Source organism: Ranitomeya variabilis, chromosome 2 (genome assembly GCF_051348905.1).
Source record: "Ranitomeya variabilis isolate aRanVar5 chromosome 2, aRanVar5.hap1, whole genome shotgun sequence".
Taxonomy (NCBI): domain Eukaryota; kingdom Metazoa; phylum Chordata; class Amphibia; order Anura; family Dendrobatidae; genus Ranitomeya; species Ranitomeya variabilis.
The window spans coordinates 127433680-127449977 of NC_135233.1; the positions used below are offsets into that span (position 1 = coordinate 127433680).

General features: G+C 41.3%; 1 protein-coding gene across 4 annotated transcripts in view; it reads left to right on the forward strand.

The window, feature by feature from the left end:
* Positions 1-16298, forward strand: part of LOC143804667 (interferon-induced, double-stranded RNA-activated protein kinase-like) — a 134554-nt gene that overhangs the window by 43718 nt on the left and 74538 nt on the right. For all 4 annotated transcript variants that reach the window (XM_077282994.1, XM_077282993.1, XM_077282992.1 and 1 more), the window contains 4 exons: positions 4095-4138; positions 13527-13596; positions 14470-14525; positions 14623-14688. In XM_077282994.1, the coding sequence (XP_077139109.1) occupies positions 4095-4138; positions 13527-13596; positions 14470-14525; positions 14623-14688 (236 nt within the window). The remainder of the gene's footprint in view (positions 1-4094; positions 4139-13526; positions 13597-14469; positions 14526-14622; positions 14689-16298) is intronic.

The following is a 16298-nucleotide window of genomic DNA, read 5'->3' on the forward strand; positions in this document are numbered from 1 at the left end:
TATTGCAACAAAACTGCAAATATGGACTTCCTCGCAGAGAGTCTTCACATGTGGTTCTTCCCTATCGCATACCGTTAGATCTTTGGGACCTTTAATGGTCCTGGGAGTCTTAAAGTAGACTCCTTTTGATCCGGACAGACTTTACTATCAGAGAAGGTCGCCCTTTTTTCTCTGCGATCTCCTCATCCTGACGAGTTTTCAGAGCTAGCCGTTCCGTTCTTTCAGACTTTTTTCCCTTATTACCATCAAGGCAAGGTTGCCCTCAGGCCATCCCCGTCCCTTGTTACCAAGGTGGTATTCTCACAGTTATGAGGGCATCGTTCTTCACTCATCTCTTTCGGCACCAGTCCACAAAACGGAATGGGTTCCCCATATTCTGGACGAGGTGAGTGCTGTGAGTAGGTACGTCTCGAGGACGACGTCCTTCTGAAGGTTGGACACTTTATTTGGACTACTTCACGGTAAGAGGACGGCTTCCTGACGGTTACAGGAAGGGTTTAGCCGTTTCATCAGCCATGTTAGCCTGGTGGATTCGTTACACCATCCAGGAGTCCTTCCGTGTTAGATGTCAGCCTATCTCCCTGTCTATCAAGGTGTCTTGGGTTCTAGGCACCAGGCATCAGCAAAGCACGCCTGCAAGCTTGCTTGTTCGTCCAGTCCGCGTGCATTCTTGAAGCATTATAATTCCCAGACTTTCACAGATGTTAGTCTGGGCAGAAGGACTCTGCAGGCCGCGGTGGTGCACTTGTAAGTAGCGGTTACACAGGGCCTGATCTGATGTTGTCCCCACCTAGGGACGTCCCACGGTCTGTGTCCCCCAATGAGGCGAAGGAGAAATAGGGATATTTGTGTACTCACCGTAAAATCCTTTTCTCTGAGCCATTTATTGGGGGACACAGCTCCCACCCTATTATTAGCTTGTGCTTGTTTTATAATTTGACATGCTATACCATCATATATAATGTGACATGCTATACGCGCATATATTGTTATTGATCTCATACTGCTTTTGCACCGAACTGGTTAGCTGAGAGCCAGCAGGAGGGTGTATACTGCAGAGGAGGAGCTATCTTTCTTTGTATCACTTAGTGTCAGCCTCCTAGTGGCAGCAGCATACACCCACGGTCTGTGTCCCCCAATGAATGGCTTGGAGAAAAGGATTTTACGGTGAGTACACAAAAATCCCTATTTTCATAAATTTTTGTGAATCACCTGTTTAAAAATGCTCAATACACCCCTAGATTTATTCCTTGTTTCCAAAATGGGGTCACTTGTGGGGGATTTCTGCTGTTTTTGCATGTTATGGGCTTTGAAAATGCAACATGGCATTCACAATCTATTCCAGACAAATAGCGCTCTTCCCTAGCCCTAAATGTGCCCAAAGAGAAGTTTTTGACCACATATGAGGTATCATCGTATTCAGGAGTAATTGTGTAACAAATTATGGGGTCCATTTTCACCTATTATCTATTGTGAAAAATACAAATTTGGGCTAAACAACATTTTCGTGAAAAAAAATGAAATGGTCATGCAGCTGCAGTGCAGTACAGTGCAACCTCCACCAGGGGGAGCTTGGTAGGGAAGCGAGACTGCACACACAGAGCAACTGAACAGACGCCACCTAGTGGCGAGAGCGAGGTCAGGAAAGCCAAGTCAGAGCACAAGACAGCACAGCAGTACAAAAGGATTTAGACAGAATGGATAGTCAGGACGTAGCAAGGGATCAGTAAACCAGGACGGGCAAAATACGGTACAATATGGACAAACTGAAATGGAGTCAAAAAGCCAAGCCAGGAGGTCAGAACCAGAGAGTCAAGCAGATCTACAGACAAACAAAGAGACACTGGGAAAGGGCAGGCAGGGGGAGATAACAGACACAGGACAAGTCAGGGTTCACAGTAGGACAAATCAAGGGCTTCCAGAGTCAGGTTCACACTCCGAAGACAGAGCTATAGCTAGCTGACACCACCCTCAGGATACCTGGGAGCTAAATAGCAAACCCGAGCCCAGAATGAGGCAGAGCAAAGTTAACCCTTGACATGATCCACCCAGAGAAAGAGCAGACAGGACTAAACTCCGGAACGGATCATGATACAAATATTTCCATATGATGACCTAATGTTATCAAATTTTGTGTACTACTTGTTGGTTCAAAATGCTCACTATACTCCTGCATAAATCCTTGAGGGGTGTAGTTTCCAAAATGGGATCACTTATGGGAAGTTTCCACTGTTTAGGCACATCAGGGGCTCTCCAAATAAGACGTGACGCCCACAGACCATTCCATCAAAGTCTGCGTTCCAAAAGTCACTTCTTCCTTTCCGAGCCCTGCCGTGTGCCCAAACAGTAGTTTTGTACTCAGGAGAAATTGCACAACAAATTTTGGGGTCCATTTTATCCGGTTACCTTTTATGAAAACAAAAAATTGGACTAAACGTAAATTTATGTGATTTTTTTTTTCACAGCTCTACGTTATAAACTTCTGTGAAGCACCTATGGGTTCAAGGTGCTCGCCACACATCTAGATACATTCCTTCAGAGGTCTAGTTTCCAAAATAGGGTCACTTGTGGGGGATTTTCACTGTTTAGGCACATTAGGTGCTATTCGAACACAACTTGGCTTCCGCTCTCGATTTCAGCAATTTTTACGTTCAAAAAGTCAAACCATGTTCCTTCCCTTCCGAGCCTTGCCGTGCACCCAAACAGTAGTTTTCCCCTGCCTATGGGGTATCGGTGTACTCAGGAGAAATTTCACAACCAATTTTGGGTTCATTATATCCTGTTACCCATGTGAAGATAAAAAATTTGGGGCTTGGGTAAAATTTTGAGAAAAGTCAAATGTTAATATTTTTCCTTCTTCATTGCTTTAGTTCCTGTGAAGCACCTGAAGGGTTAATAAACTTCTTGAATGTGGTTTTGAGGACTTTGAGGAGTGCAGTTTTTAGAATGGTGTCACTTTTGGGTATTTTCTGTGATAGGGCTCTTAAAGTCACATCAAATGTGATGTGATCTCTTTAAAAATGGTTTTGTAAACTTTTGTGGAAAAAATTAGAAATTGATTATCAGCTTTTAACCCTTCTAACTTCTTAACGAAAAAAGTATGCTTAAAAAATGCTGCAGATGTAAGGTAAGCATGTGAGAAATGTTATTTAGTAATTATATTGTGTGGCATACCGTAACTCTTTGGCTTAAGGGCATGAGACTTAAGAGTTTGAAAATTGTGACATTTTTTGCAAAATTTCCAATAATTTCACAAGCAAACGCAAGTCATATCGAACAAATGTTACTAATATCATGAAGTACAATATGTCATGAAAAAAACAGTCTCCGAATCAGTGGGATCCGTTGAAGCTTTCCAGAGTTATTACCTCATAAATTGACAATGGTTAGATTAAAAAAATTTGGCCTGGCCATAAAGATCAAAATTGGCTTGGTCACTAAGGGGTTAACAAGGTATCACAAATACAGAAACAGAAGCAACCTTTCTACCCCTTTATTAATCTGGGTCTTAGTTTGACAATTACCCCTTTTTATAGTAGGGATGAAATGTTGCTGTTTTTGTATTTGTGATATAAAGAAGCAAATTGAGCATTATTATATCCTGAAGCTGCCTTCTTAAGCTCAGAACTTTACAGCGCAACATCCTCTTAATATATTGCAGTCATCATATTACAGTATATAGCACTGTGTACTTACAATTGCTCATTTTGTGTTTCTACCCAGTTAATTATTCAATTTTCTCTGCTCTATGTAGCACAGGAAGTCTCTTTTCCCTGCATTTATCACTCCCTTTTTCACCTCCTGACCCAGCTGCTCCGCTCCCCCTCTGCCAGGGACTTTTGCAGTGACGTATGACTCCTACAGGGAGAATTTACATCCTGTTTCTACATAGAGCTTAGAAGGATTCAGCTAGCCAGTTTTTAATCACTTGATGTCATAAACCTATTTGAAAAAAGAAGAATTAGCTGGGTAGAAGGGATTTTTTTTCCCTCAAAGATGTCCATATCTTTTTAAGTTTTACTCACTAGAAGCTGACTTTCCCATATTTTGATGCTTTGTGAATAACGTGTTACCTATGTATGTTCTTCTTTCAGTCTTTATCCAGTGAAACCTCATCTGAACCAAGCAAACCACAGAGGTGAGTTAATTTTATCTTTTTTTAAATAAATTGAATAGTCACTGTCATTTTAACAAACTTTGCATAAATCAATAGGACAAGTGAAAATAAGAAACTTATACCATGTAGTTCAAAGGAAGATGGACTTACAACAAAGTGAGGTGTCAGGTTATACATCCTGTTATACTCTATCTATATATATAATTGTCTATGGGGTACTTCCGTCTGTCTGTCTGTCTTTCTGTCTGTCACGGATATTCATTGGTCGCGGCCTCTGTCTGTCATGGAAATCCAAGTCGCTGATTGGTCGTGGCAAAACGACCACGACTAATCAGCGACGGGCACAGTCCGGCGACAAAATGGCCGCTTCTTACTCCCCGCAGTCAGTGCCCGCTCCATACTCCCCTCCACTCAGCGCTCTCACAGGGTTAATGGCAGCGGTAACGGACCGCGTTATGCCGCAAGTAACGCACTCCGTTACCGCTGCTATTAACCCTGTGTGACCAACTTTTTACTATTGATGCCGCCTATGAGGCATCAATAGTAAAAAGATCTAATGTTAAAAATAATAAAAAAAATAGTTATATACTCACCGTCCGTCGGCCCCTCTGATCCAGAACCGGCCTTTCCCGCTCCTCGCGACGCCCCGGTGACCGCTCCATGCATTGTGGTCTCGTGAGATGATGACGTAGCTATATACTGCGTGGGCTGTGCTATATACTGCGTGGGCTGTGCAATATACTACGTGGGTTGTGCTATATACTGCGTGGGCTGTGCTATATACTGTGTGGGCTGTGCAATATACTACATGGGCTGTGCAATATACTACGTGAGCTGTGCAATATACTACGTGGGCTGTGCAATATACTACGTGGGCTGTGCAATATACTACGTGGGCTGTGCAATATACTACGTGGGCTGTCCAATGTATTACGTGGGCTGTGTTATACACTACGTGGGCTGTGTTATACACTACGTGGGCTGTGTTATACACTACGTGGGCTGTGTTATATACTGCGTGCATGGGCTGTTATATACTACGTGTGCTGTGTTAAATTCTACGTGGGCTGTTATAAACTACGTGGCTGTGTTATATGCTATGTGGGCTGTTATACACTAAGTGGCCTGTGCTAAACACTACGTGGGCTGTGTTATACACTACGTGGCCTGTGTTATACACTACGTGGCCTGTGTTATACACTACGTGGGCTGTGTTATATACTGCGTGCATGGGCTGTTATATACTACGTGTGCTGTGTTAAATGCTACGTGGGCTGTTATAAACTACGTGGCTGTGTTATATGCTATGTGGGCTGTTATACACTCCGTGGGCTGTGCTATATACTACGTGGCTGTGCTATATACTCCGTGGGCTGTGTTATATACTACGTGGCTGTGCTATATACTCCATGGGCTGTGCTATATACTCCGTGGGCTGTGTTATATACTACCCGTAAAAATAATTTTTGTGTAAAAAAAAAAAAAAAAAAAGAATTTTTATTTTCACGGCTCTGTGTTATAAACTGTAGTGAAACACTTGGGGGTTCAAAGTTCTCACAACACATATAGATAAGTTCCTTGGGGGGTCTAGTTTCTAATATGGGGTCACTTGTGGGAGTTTCTACTGTTTAGTTACATCAGGAGCTCTGCAAATGCAACGTGACGGCAACTTTCTTTCTTTAAGAAACACTAAAAGAAATCAAGAACAAAAAATGTGGTAGTCAGTAATGGTTACTTTTTTTAACCAAGCATAGGGAAAAAAATATGTAATCACTCAATTCTGAGAAAAAAATTATGGAATCATGAAAACAAAAAAACACTCCAAAACATCGCTAGTATTTTGTTGCACCACCTCTGGCTTTTATAGCAGCTTGCAGTCTCTGAGGCCTGGACTTAATGAGTGTCACACAGGACTCTTCATCAATCTGGCTCCAACTTTCCCTGATTGCTGTTGCCAGATCAGCTTTGCAGGTTGGAGCCTTGTCATGGACCATTTTCTTCAACTTCCACCAAAGATTTTCAATTGCATTGAGATCCGGACTATTTTCAGGCCATGACATTGACCTTATGTGTCTTTTTTTAAGGAATGTTTTCACAGTTTTTGCTCTATGGCAAGATGCATTATCATCTTGAAAAATTATTTCATCATCCCCAAATATCCTTTGAAATGATGGGATAAGAAAAGTGTCCAAAATATCAACATAAACTTGTGCATTTATTGAAGATGTAATGACAGCCATCTCCCCAGTGCCTTTACCTGACATGCAGCCCCATATCATCATTGACTGTGGAAATTTGTATGTTCTCTTCCGGCAGTCATCTTTATAAATCTCATTGGAACGGCACCAAACAAAAGTTCCAGCATCATCACTTTGCCCAATGCAGATTTGCGATTCATCATTGACTTTCATCCAGTCATCCACAGTTCACAATTGCTTTTCCTTAGCCTATTGTAACCTTGTTTGTTTCTGTTTAGGTGTTAATGATGGCTTTCATTTAGCTTTTCTGTATGTAAATCCCATTTCCTTTAGGCGGATTCTTACAGTTCGGTCACAGACGTTGACTCCAGTTTGCACCCATTCGTTCCTCATTTGTTTTGTTGTGCTTTTCCTGTTTTGGAGACATATTGCTTTAAGATTCCGGTCTTGACGCTTTGATGTCTTCCTTGGTCTACCAGTATGTTTGCCTTTAACAACATTCCCATATTGTTTGCATTTGGTCCAGATTTTAGACACAGCTGACTATGAACAACCAACATCTTTTGCAACATTGCGTGATGATTTACCCTTTTTTAAGAGTTTGATAATCCTCTCCTTTGTTTCAATTGACACCTCTTGTGTTGGAGCCATGATTCATGTCAGTCCACTTGGTGCAACAGCTCTCCAAGGTTTGATCACTCCTTTTAGATGCAGACAAACGAGCAGATCTAATTTGATGCAGGTGTTATTTTTGGGTATGAAAATTTACAGGGTGATTCCATAATTTTTTCCTCAGAATTGAGTGATTCCATAATTTTTCCCCTATGCTTGGTTAAAAAAAGTATGCATTACTGACTACCAGATTTTTTGTTCTTGATTTCTTTTAGTGTTTCTTAAAGCCAGAAAGTTGCCATATGAAATGACTTTAGTTTTGTGCCATGTCTGTGATCTGCTTTTTTTTTACAAAATTAAACAACTGAATGATCATCCACCAAGGACGGTGATTCCATAATTTTTGCCAGGGGTTGTACCTAATTATAAGGAATCTTCCACTGGGTGTTCTGTCTGAATCATGGAATTCAGAGAATTACACGGAAACCCCGGTGTAAGCACTCAGTGCAGAATGCAGGATAAGTGTGCATCGAGTCTTACTGCGATCTTTGGGAGGCAGAATGGACAAATCAATTGCAGATGGTTTTATTTTTTTTTTTTGCGCAGTTCTTCTTACGCTATAAGTGATTAGATGCCTTTATTATTTGGGTGTGATTACAGCGATACCAGATTTATGTCTGGTTTTTATGTTTGGCTGCTATCATACACTAAAAAAAAAATTTTTTTTTTAAACAAAAAAGTTTTTGCCAAATCGTATTTCGCTATAATTTTTCCATATTTTGACCGGCACTGTAATATGATGGTTTATTTTTTACAAGACGAGTTGACGTTTTTATTGGTACCTTTTTCGGGCAGATGACATTTTTTGATTGCTTTGTATTCAGATTTTTGTGTGGCAGAATGAACAAAAACCAGCAATTGAGGATTTTTTGTTGTTGTTTTCTTGCCATTCCGCGTATAGTAAAATTGAAAAGGCAGTTTTATTCTTTGGGTCAGTAAGATTACAGTGATACGTTTATATTTGTTTTTTTACGTTTTCAACTTTGACACAATAAAAAATATTTTATATAAAAAATTGTTTTTGCATCATTTTATTCTGAGAGCTATAACGTTTTTTAACTTTTCCACTGAGCTGTATGGCGGTTTGTTTTTTTGCGGGGGGAAAAAAAATGATGTTTTCATCAGTACCATTTTTATTTCCATTTGGCTTTTTGATGGCGTTTTATTCCACTTTTTATTCTGCGGTATGATGAAAAAGCTACTGGCTGAGTCAAACAGGCCACCGTAGCTGACAGACCCAGAGGTCATCATGTGACCTCCGTCTGCCATGACAATGCTCGATTCCCTGTGCTCAGGGGGGGGGGGGGGCGGTAGGGTGCATCGGAGAGATGAGTGAAGCAGTGATCTCCCTATCAATATCTTGAGATTGATTGTGGCATCTTGAAGATAGCATCATTGGGACCTGATCCAATTAGTTCTCGATGATGTCATCTGTCAGAGCTACCGCTCTGCACCGGAATCGCAGCTCTTGGGGGTCCTCAGTGCTGCGAGACTGCCAACCATAGAGAAACATCGGCCCTGCATAAAGCCCAGTATGTATCGACGTTTTTATACAGTAGGCGGTCGGGAAGCAGTAAAATCCGCTAATTTGTTTGCCCCTGTGTGCTAACAATATATATGTCCAGTAACTTTATAAATTCATGAAAGGAAATCGGTCACCACATTTGCGCTATGTCACTTATTAATATGGGCATACAGGTTATAGAATGCTGAAAAAAGTCCGACCTGTATGTCTCCTGGATGATAACTTGTTGTTGAGAAATCTGCTTTTATGCAGTTATGACCTCTTCCAGGCTAAAAGGCGGACGCTGCCCGGAAGATAACTCCGCACCTCATTATCCTATGTATCACCTTCCCCAGCATCACTCTTCCGTTCCCAGTGATCACCCATGTGCAGAATCCTTGCACTGCACAAGTACCAGTGACTCGCTTAACGCCTGCGCAGAAGGAACGTGAAGTCAATACCAAGAGAAGGGCGTAACACTGATGAGGAATGCCATCAGATGGAATGCGAAGTGTGAGATTTCCAGACAAGTGCCCAACGTCACAGGGACAGGGTGAGTGTGTGGGAGGTGATACATAGGATAATGAAGTGCGGAGGCCGTGTTTACTTCCGGGCAGCGTCCTCCCCATAGCCTGGAAGGACTCATTTACATAATCGTATAAAAGTGGATTTCTCAACAACAAGGCATCTGATAGGAAGTATGACTTTTTTCAGCAGTCTATTACTTCTGTGTCCATATTAATAGGTTACATAGCTCAAGATATGGCGATACAAAAACAAGTTTTTTAGTGTGCGATCGTAGCCAAACATAAAAAAAATACATAAATCTTGTAATTCTGCAATTTTACCAACCTGAAGAATAGTCGTCTAATCACTTATGCTGCACAAAAAACGGCATAAAAAATAAATAAGACAAATTCTTGACTTACTGTTGATTTATTCATTCTGCCTCCCAAAAACCGCAGTAAGGTTCTGCTAACATTTATCCTGCGCTGTACTCTGAGCACTTACATCCGGTTTTCCATGTAAATCTGTGAAATACATGATTCAGACAGAACCCTGACGGAAGATTCCCTATAATGAGGCAGATGGAGGCACTGTGGATGCCATAGGACCTGTGATACGGCCGTGTCCATCTTTTTAAGTGTGTATAAAAGCGCGGTCGCCCCCAGTTTTCTGCGCTGCTGAAAAGAAGGACAATGACAGAGGCCAGATGAAGTCCAAAGTACCTGCTGCCTCATTATAGTGAATGGATTCATCGAGGGTTTAATCTGAATCACATCATTCGGAGATTTAGATTGAATGCACGATTTAAGTGCTCGGCATAGAGCACAAGATAATTATTATGTAATCTGCAGTTTTATTCACCGCAATGAAATTATCCCTGCGAACTGCAGTGAACTTACCTCTGCACTGTGAGACTTTCTTATGGTGCCAGCTGGGATCTAACCAAGGTCACCGCAGTTCAGCGCGGCTGGGAACGCAGCTTCAGTTACCAGCAGTAACCTCGATGACGTCACCGTCGGTCAGTGATACTGCACCCTTAGCAGCTAATTCACCAATGGTTCTCAGCCTGGACGGTTGCATCTTGGCACCATCCAGCTTGAAAACTGTTTATCCCCAAGACCTGGATTACGGCGTGGGACAGAACGAAGGACAGGTGAGGGATATATATTGTTGTTTTTTATTTTTGTTTTATTACAGAAGACGAGGGATTCAGTGGAATTAGGCGTTAGATGAGTATAATTATGTTTATTTTTAAATAAAAAAGGAAAAGCGTATTTTGCTTTATTTCAAATAAAAGACTTTATATTTCTTATAGACGCCTCTCAATTACTAATCGATGGGCTTAATGTCACCGGACAATACAAATGTTTCATCAACCCCACAAATATTACCCCACTTGCCACCACTACAGGGCAAGTGGAAAGGGCTCGTCAAAGCGCCAGAATTGGCGCATCTAATAGATGCTCCATTTATGGGCGGTTGCAGGCTGCTATTTTTAGGCTGGGGGCCCATATTCATGGCCCCTTAGCAGCCTTAGGATACCATCCCCCAGCTGTTTGCTTTAGCTTGGCTGGTTGTCAAAAATAGGGGGGGGGGACCCCCATGTCGTTTTTGAAAAATTATTTAAAGAATTAAAAAATACAGTGTGGAAACCCCTCTATTCTTGATAACCAACTTTGCTGAAGCTGACAGCTGAGGGTTGCAGTCCCAGCTGAGAATTTTGCCTGGCTGGTTATCAAAAATACAGAGGAACCCACGTTGTTTTTTTAAATTTTTTAAATTATTTATTTACAGAGCAGGTGCCGGTTGATGAATACTCCCATCCGCCGCTCCTCCTCTCACAGTAGTCCCATCAGCTGACACCAGTGACCAGAGATAAACTTTATACCTCCAATCACAGCTGCGTACTCACGCTGTTTTTTTACTGCGTGGGAACCGCGGCTGTGTAACCGGCAGTGATGACTTCACTGCCAATCAGAAGCGGTGTTTGTCGTGCTGTTATGCACAGAACAGCGTGGCAAACACTGAATGTTCGGGCCCCCCATTCAAGTGAATAGGGTACGGGTACTGTTCTGGTACTTGAACTTTTTGTAACTGTTCAGCCGAACCCACCTGAAATGAACATCCAGTTGTCTATCCATCTCTTGGCAGGTACTCTTCAAATGTGACATGGTATCCACAAAGTATTCTAGCGAAAATTGCGCTCCAAAATTCAATTGGCATTTGTTCCCTTCCAAGCCGTGTTGTGTGCCAAAACAATAGTTTTCTACCACATATGGAGTATTGGTGTACTCAGGAAAAATTGCACAAAAAAAAAAATTTGGGGTTGATTTTCTGTTGTTACCCTGTGAAAATAAAAAATTTTGAGCTGAAGTAAAATTTTTGTGGGAACATTTTTTTTTTCATTTTTTCCTTCTACATTGCTTTAATTCCTGTGAAGCGTCTGAAGGGTTAATAAACTTATTGAATGTGGTTTTGTAAATTTTGTTGGAAAAAAGAGAAATTGCTGATAAACTTTTAACCCTTCTAACTTTCTAGCAAAAAAATAAAAATGTTTAAAAAATGATACTGATGTAGTAGACATGTGGGAAATGTAAATTTTTAACTAGTTTGTGTGACATACCTGGTTTAACTCCAGTCCGACGTTGTCGGACTCTCCCTGCACCTTTCCGGGAACATGGCAGCTGTTCTATACAGCTGACATGTGCCTGCAACAGCCGCGGGTGGAATCGCAATCCACCCGCGGCTGTTAACTAGTTAAATGCCGCTGTATCTGACAGCAGCATTTAACTCGTGCTTACCGAAAGCACGTCGCTAATCGTGCACATCGTGACCCCGTCACTTGATTGCGGGTTACTGATGGGTCGGCATGACAACCAAACCAGAAGTCTTGAGCAGACCTCTATGGGTGTGTGTCCACGGTCAGTAAACGCTGCTTGTTTGACGTTGCGCAGAGCTGCAGCGTCAAACACGATGCGTCCAGATGTTCCAGCATAGTGGAGGGGATTTTTTGAAATCCCGTGTCCACTATGCGAGGAAACCCGCACGCGGCGGGTCTGCGACTCCGGACATGCTGCGCGTCTTTTCAGATCGCAGCATGTCCGTTCACCTTGCGGGGACGCAGCGTCCCCGCAAGGCATAACACAGGGCCCTATGGGAGGGGTGCGATGATCCCGGATGTGTACAGTTAACACATCCGGCATCATCGCGTCCCAGAAGGGGGCGGGGCTTCGCCGCTCCGGCGATACCGCCGGCCATCCTGAACGTGGACACGCAGCCTTAGGCTGTCTTTGCCAGATTGCTATAGCAAGTGAGCATTTCTGCAACATACAGGCGATCTGGTCATCGCCTGTGTGTAGCAGAAGCAATCAAAGTGGTGCAGCGTCTGGTCTCCCATGGAGACTATTGAAGCATGCAAAAAGTAAAAAAAAAAAAAATAAAAAAAAAATATTTAAAAAAAAAACTATAAAAGTTCAAATCAACCCTCCTTTTGCCCCATTCAAAATAAAACAATTAAAAAAATCAAATATATACCGTACATATTTGGTAACGCCGTGTTCAGAATCGCCCGACCAATATAAAAAAAGAATTAACCTGATTGCTAAACGGCGTAACGAGAAAAAAATTAAAACGCCAGAATTAATGTTTTTTTGGTCGCTGTTTACATTGCAATAAAATGCAATAACGGACGATCAAAAGATTGTATGTGCACCAAAATGGTATCAATAAAGCCATCAGCTCGGCGCACAAAAAAAAAGCCCTCACCCAACCCCAGATCACGAAAAATGGAGAAGCTACAGGTCTTGGGAAAATGGTACCATTTTTAAAAGAACTTATACATGTTTGGAGTCTAAGAACTTGTAATGATGTGAAGAATCCTAATGGCAGGTCAGTTTTAGCATTTAGTGAACATGGTAAAAAAACCCACCTGTCTAATAGCATTTTTATTGCAATTTCACCACACTTGGAATTTTTTCCCCGTTTTCCAGTACATAATATGTTAAAACCAATGGTGTCGTTCAAAAGTACAACTTGTGCCGCAAAAAAAAAATCCTCACATGGCCATATTGACCAAAAAATTAACAAGTTATAGCTCTGGGAAGAAGGGGAGCAAAAAACAGAATTTAAAAAACTGAAATACCCCTGGTCATTAAGGGGTTAAGGGCATAAAAATGTGAAAACATTTTGGCAAAATTCTAATATTTAAAAAAATAAACAAAACAAATATTGCCCTAAATTTACCACTAACAAAAAGTACAATGTGTCACGAAAAAAACATTCTTGAAATCACTGGGATATGTTGAAGGGTTCCAGAGTTATTACTACAGTATATAAACTGACAATGGTTAGAATTGTAAAATTTGGCCTGGTCAGGAAGCTGAAAACGGGCTTGGGGTAAAGAGGTTAGCCTCTTTTGTGTAATTTTTGGGGGACAAAGGAAAGGATTTAGCCAACCCCTGCTCAGCAAACCTGTGCTGGCTGCTCTATATAAGCAGAAATATACAAATCTGCCTTTCTTATCTTGTAGTTCTGAAGATGACTCTTCTTCACGCGAGCAAAAGACAGAACCTTTCCAGTCAGGAAGCAGTGATTCTCAGGTACAGTCTTTTTGGTCGTGCACTTCTGAACTTTTTTTTCCCCCAAGGCTTTTTTATTTTTTATACATACAGTGCAGAAATCTGGAATATCACCATACTTATAGCATGATGCACTCGATGAAAGAGCAAAGCTAAAAATGCACACACTTTAAAAAAAGTTATAAAAAATGCAATGTTTATACTGAGTTTCGTGATTTTTACAGCAAAAAAATCAATTAGCGAAAGAGCAAAAATATGCCGCGTTTTTACAAAAAGAAGATGCTCCCAAGAAGCTGATTTTCACACTGCCTAATATTTTATGCAGTAAATGATAAATTATATACTTATTATAGAGATTTACGCTCCCTGGCAGTGGTAAGGGTTCACACAGACATTTGGTTTTAGTGCAAAACAGCCTTATGTTTATTTTCCAGCATAAACATTAGCAACATTCACATGAAAGCAAAATAGCTGTACCCCATCCCTAAACGAATGTCAAAGGAAGGGAAAACTGTCCCTTTTCTGGGTAGGCAAGATATAACATGGTCTCTCCCCGTTAGCAATCTATGCACTGCCTCTAGCTCAGGCGGCTCAGCCACAATGAAGAAGCTGCAGCTCCTACACGTTGCCCTAAATGTCTATTGTCCATAGCAACCTGTGATACTTGGAGCCTGGTGCACATGACTTGACCAGTCTCCTCTCAGAGAGATTCTGGCTTGTCTCATTGGAGCTCCAACACCAATTCACACTGCTCAGCTGACTATCCAGCAAGTTATCACAGGGCCTGGCTGGAGACCTAGCTAGCCAGGTGCACGTAATGGGCCTCCAGTGCTAGGTTTTAACTGTGTCCTACCTGTTATATACTCTTACATATATAGATACTATTTTATTTAGATCACATTTCGCTCGTCAGCCTGTGGGACGCCATCAGGACCAGTCAGACCCCAAAGGTAAGCCCACCTCCTCTTTTTTTTTTTTAAATGAAGTAAGTAAGTAGTAAGCCAAATTTTCCATATAATAATATAGAAATGTTTTCTTTTCTTTTAGACGTATTGAGTTAGCAGCCAAGTTCACAAACCCTGAGCCGGCACATGATGTGACCACTGACAAAATGTAAGTTAAATGATATCTTTGTTAAAAACATTTGTGGTTTTTTTTCCCTAAATGCATGTATCTTTGCAATTGGATTTCACTAAAAAGGCTTCCGCAATTGTCTTCTATAGCCTCTGACTTGCGCTGTGCACTGGTTCTGGACGGAGAGTTTATAAGTCTTTTATCTTTCTTCTTCTGAGCTCCTCTCAGCTGATTTATGAAGACATGAAAGCTGAGCTGAACGCTGTTGTCATAAAGCAGCTGTCACCCTACCTGTATTCTCCATTCTGCAATTGATCTTAGACCAACATCTTCCATAAACCAAACTTCCCATTTCCATCCCCAAGACTTCTGTCATGTTGCACCAGTTTTCTGGAATGCACTATTCCTGATAATCCAGTTAATTCCGAACTACCATCTTTTTAAGCGTGCTTTAAGAACACATCTTTTTAGAAAGGCCTATCACCTCACATCACTAATCTAACTCTTCCCTGTTCCCTATTTCTAAATTTTCCTCAGAATCTGGTCCCACCTATTAATTTCCTACTTGCACAGATGCTGACTGGTGACCGGCTCATGCTGCTTTATTGGAATACCCTCATCTATTATACCGATGACTGGAGACCTATTGTGCCCCCTCTATTTCCTTATAGATTGTAAGCTTGTGAGCAGGGCCTCACTCTCTGTAACTGTTGAACTAGGTGTTACTCTTTAATGTTCGTTATCGTCAGTACATATCCCTGCTTAATTATAAAGTGCTTCAGAATATTTTGGCGCTACACAGTATATATATATATATATATTTTTTTTTTTCTCTATTATCTATCTATCTATCTATACAACTAGCTGAAGAGCCCGGCGTTGCCTGGGCATAGTAAATATCTGTGGTTAGTTATAGCACCTCACTTCTCTTATTTTCCCATCACGCCTCTCATTTTCCCCCTCACATCTCTCATTTTCTCCCTTACACCTCTCATTTTCTCCCTTACACCTCTCATTTTCTCCCTTACACCTCTCATTTTCTCCCTTACACCTTTCATTTTCCCCCTCACTCCTCTCATTCCCCCCTCACTCCTCTCATTCCCCCCTAACACTTGTCATTTCGACCTCACATCTGTAATTTTTCGATCACTCCACTATTTTCCCTCACTCCTCTCATTTTGCACTCACACCCCTCATTTGCACCTCACGCCTCTCATTTTCCCCTCAGTATATACATGTTTGTCATCTCCCTTTTATATAGTATACACCTGTATGTCATCTCCTGTATATAGTGTATACCTGTATGTCATCTCTTCTGTATATACTATATACCTGTATGTCATCTCCTATATATAGTATATACCTGTGTGTCATCTCCCCTGTATATAGTATATATGTGTGTGTCATCTCCTCCTGTATATAGTATATACCTGTGTGTCATCTCCTCTGTATATAGTATGTACCTGTATGTCATCTCCTCCTGTATATAGTATATACCTGCTGTATGTCATCTCCTCTATATACCTATGTGTCATCTCTTTTATATAGTATATACCTGTATGTCATCTCCTCCTGTATATAGTATATACGTGTCATCTCCTCCTGTATATAGTATATACCTGTAAGTCATCTCCTGTATATAGTATATA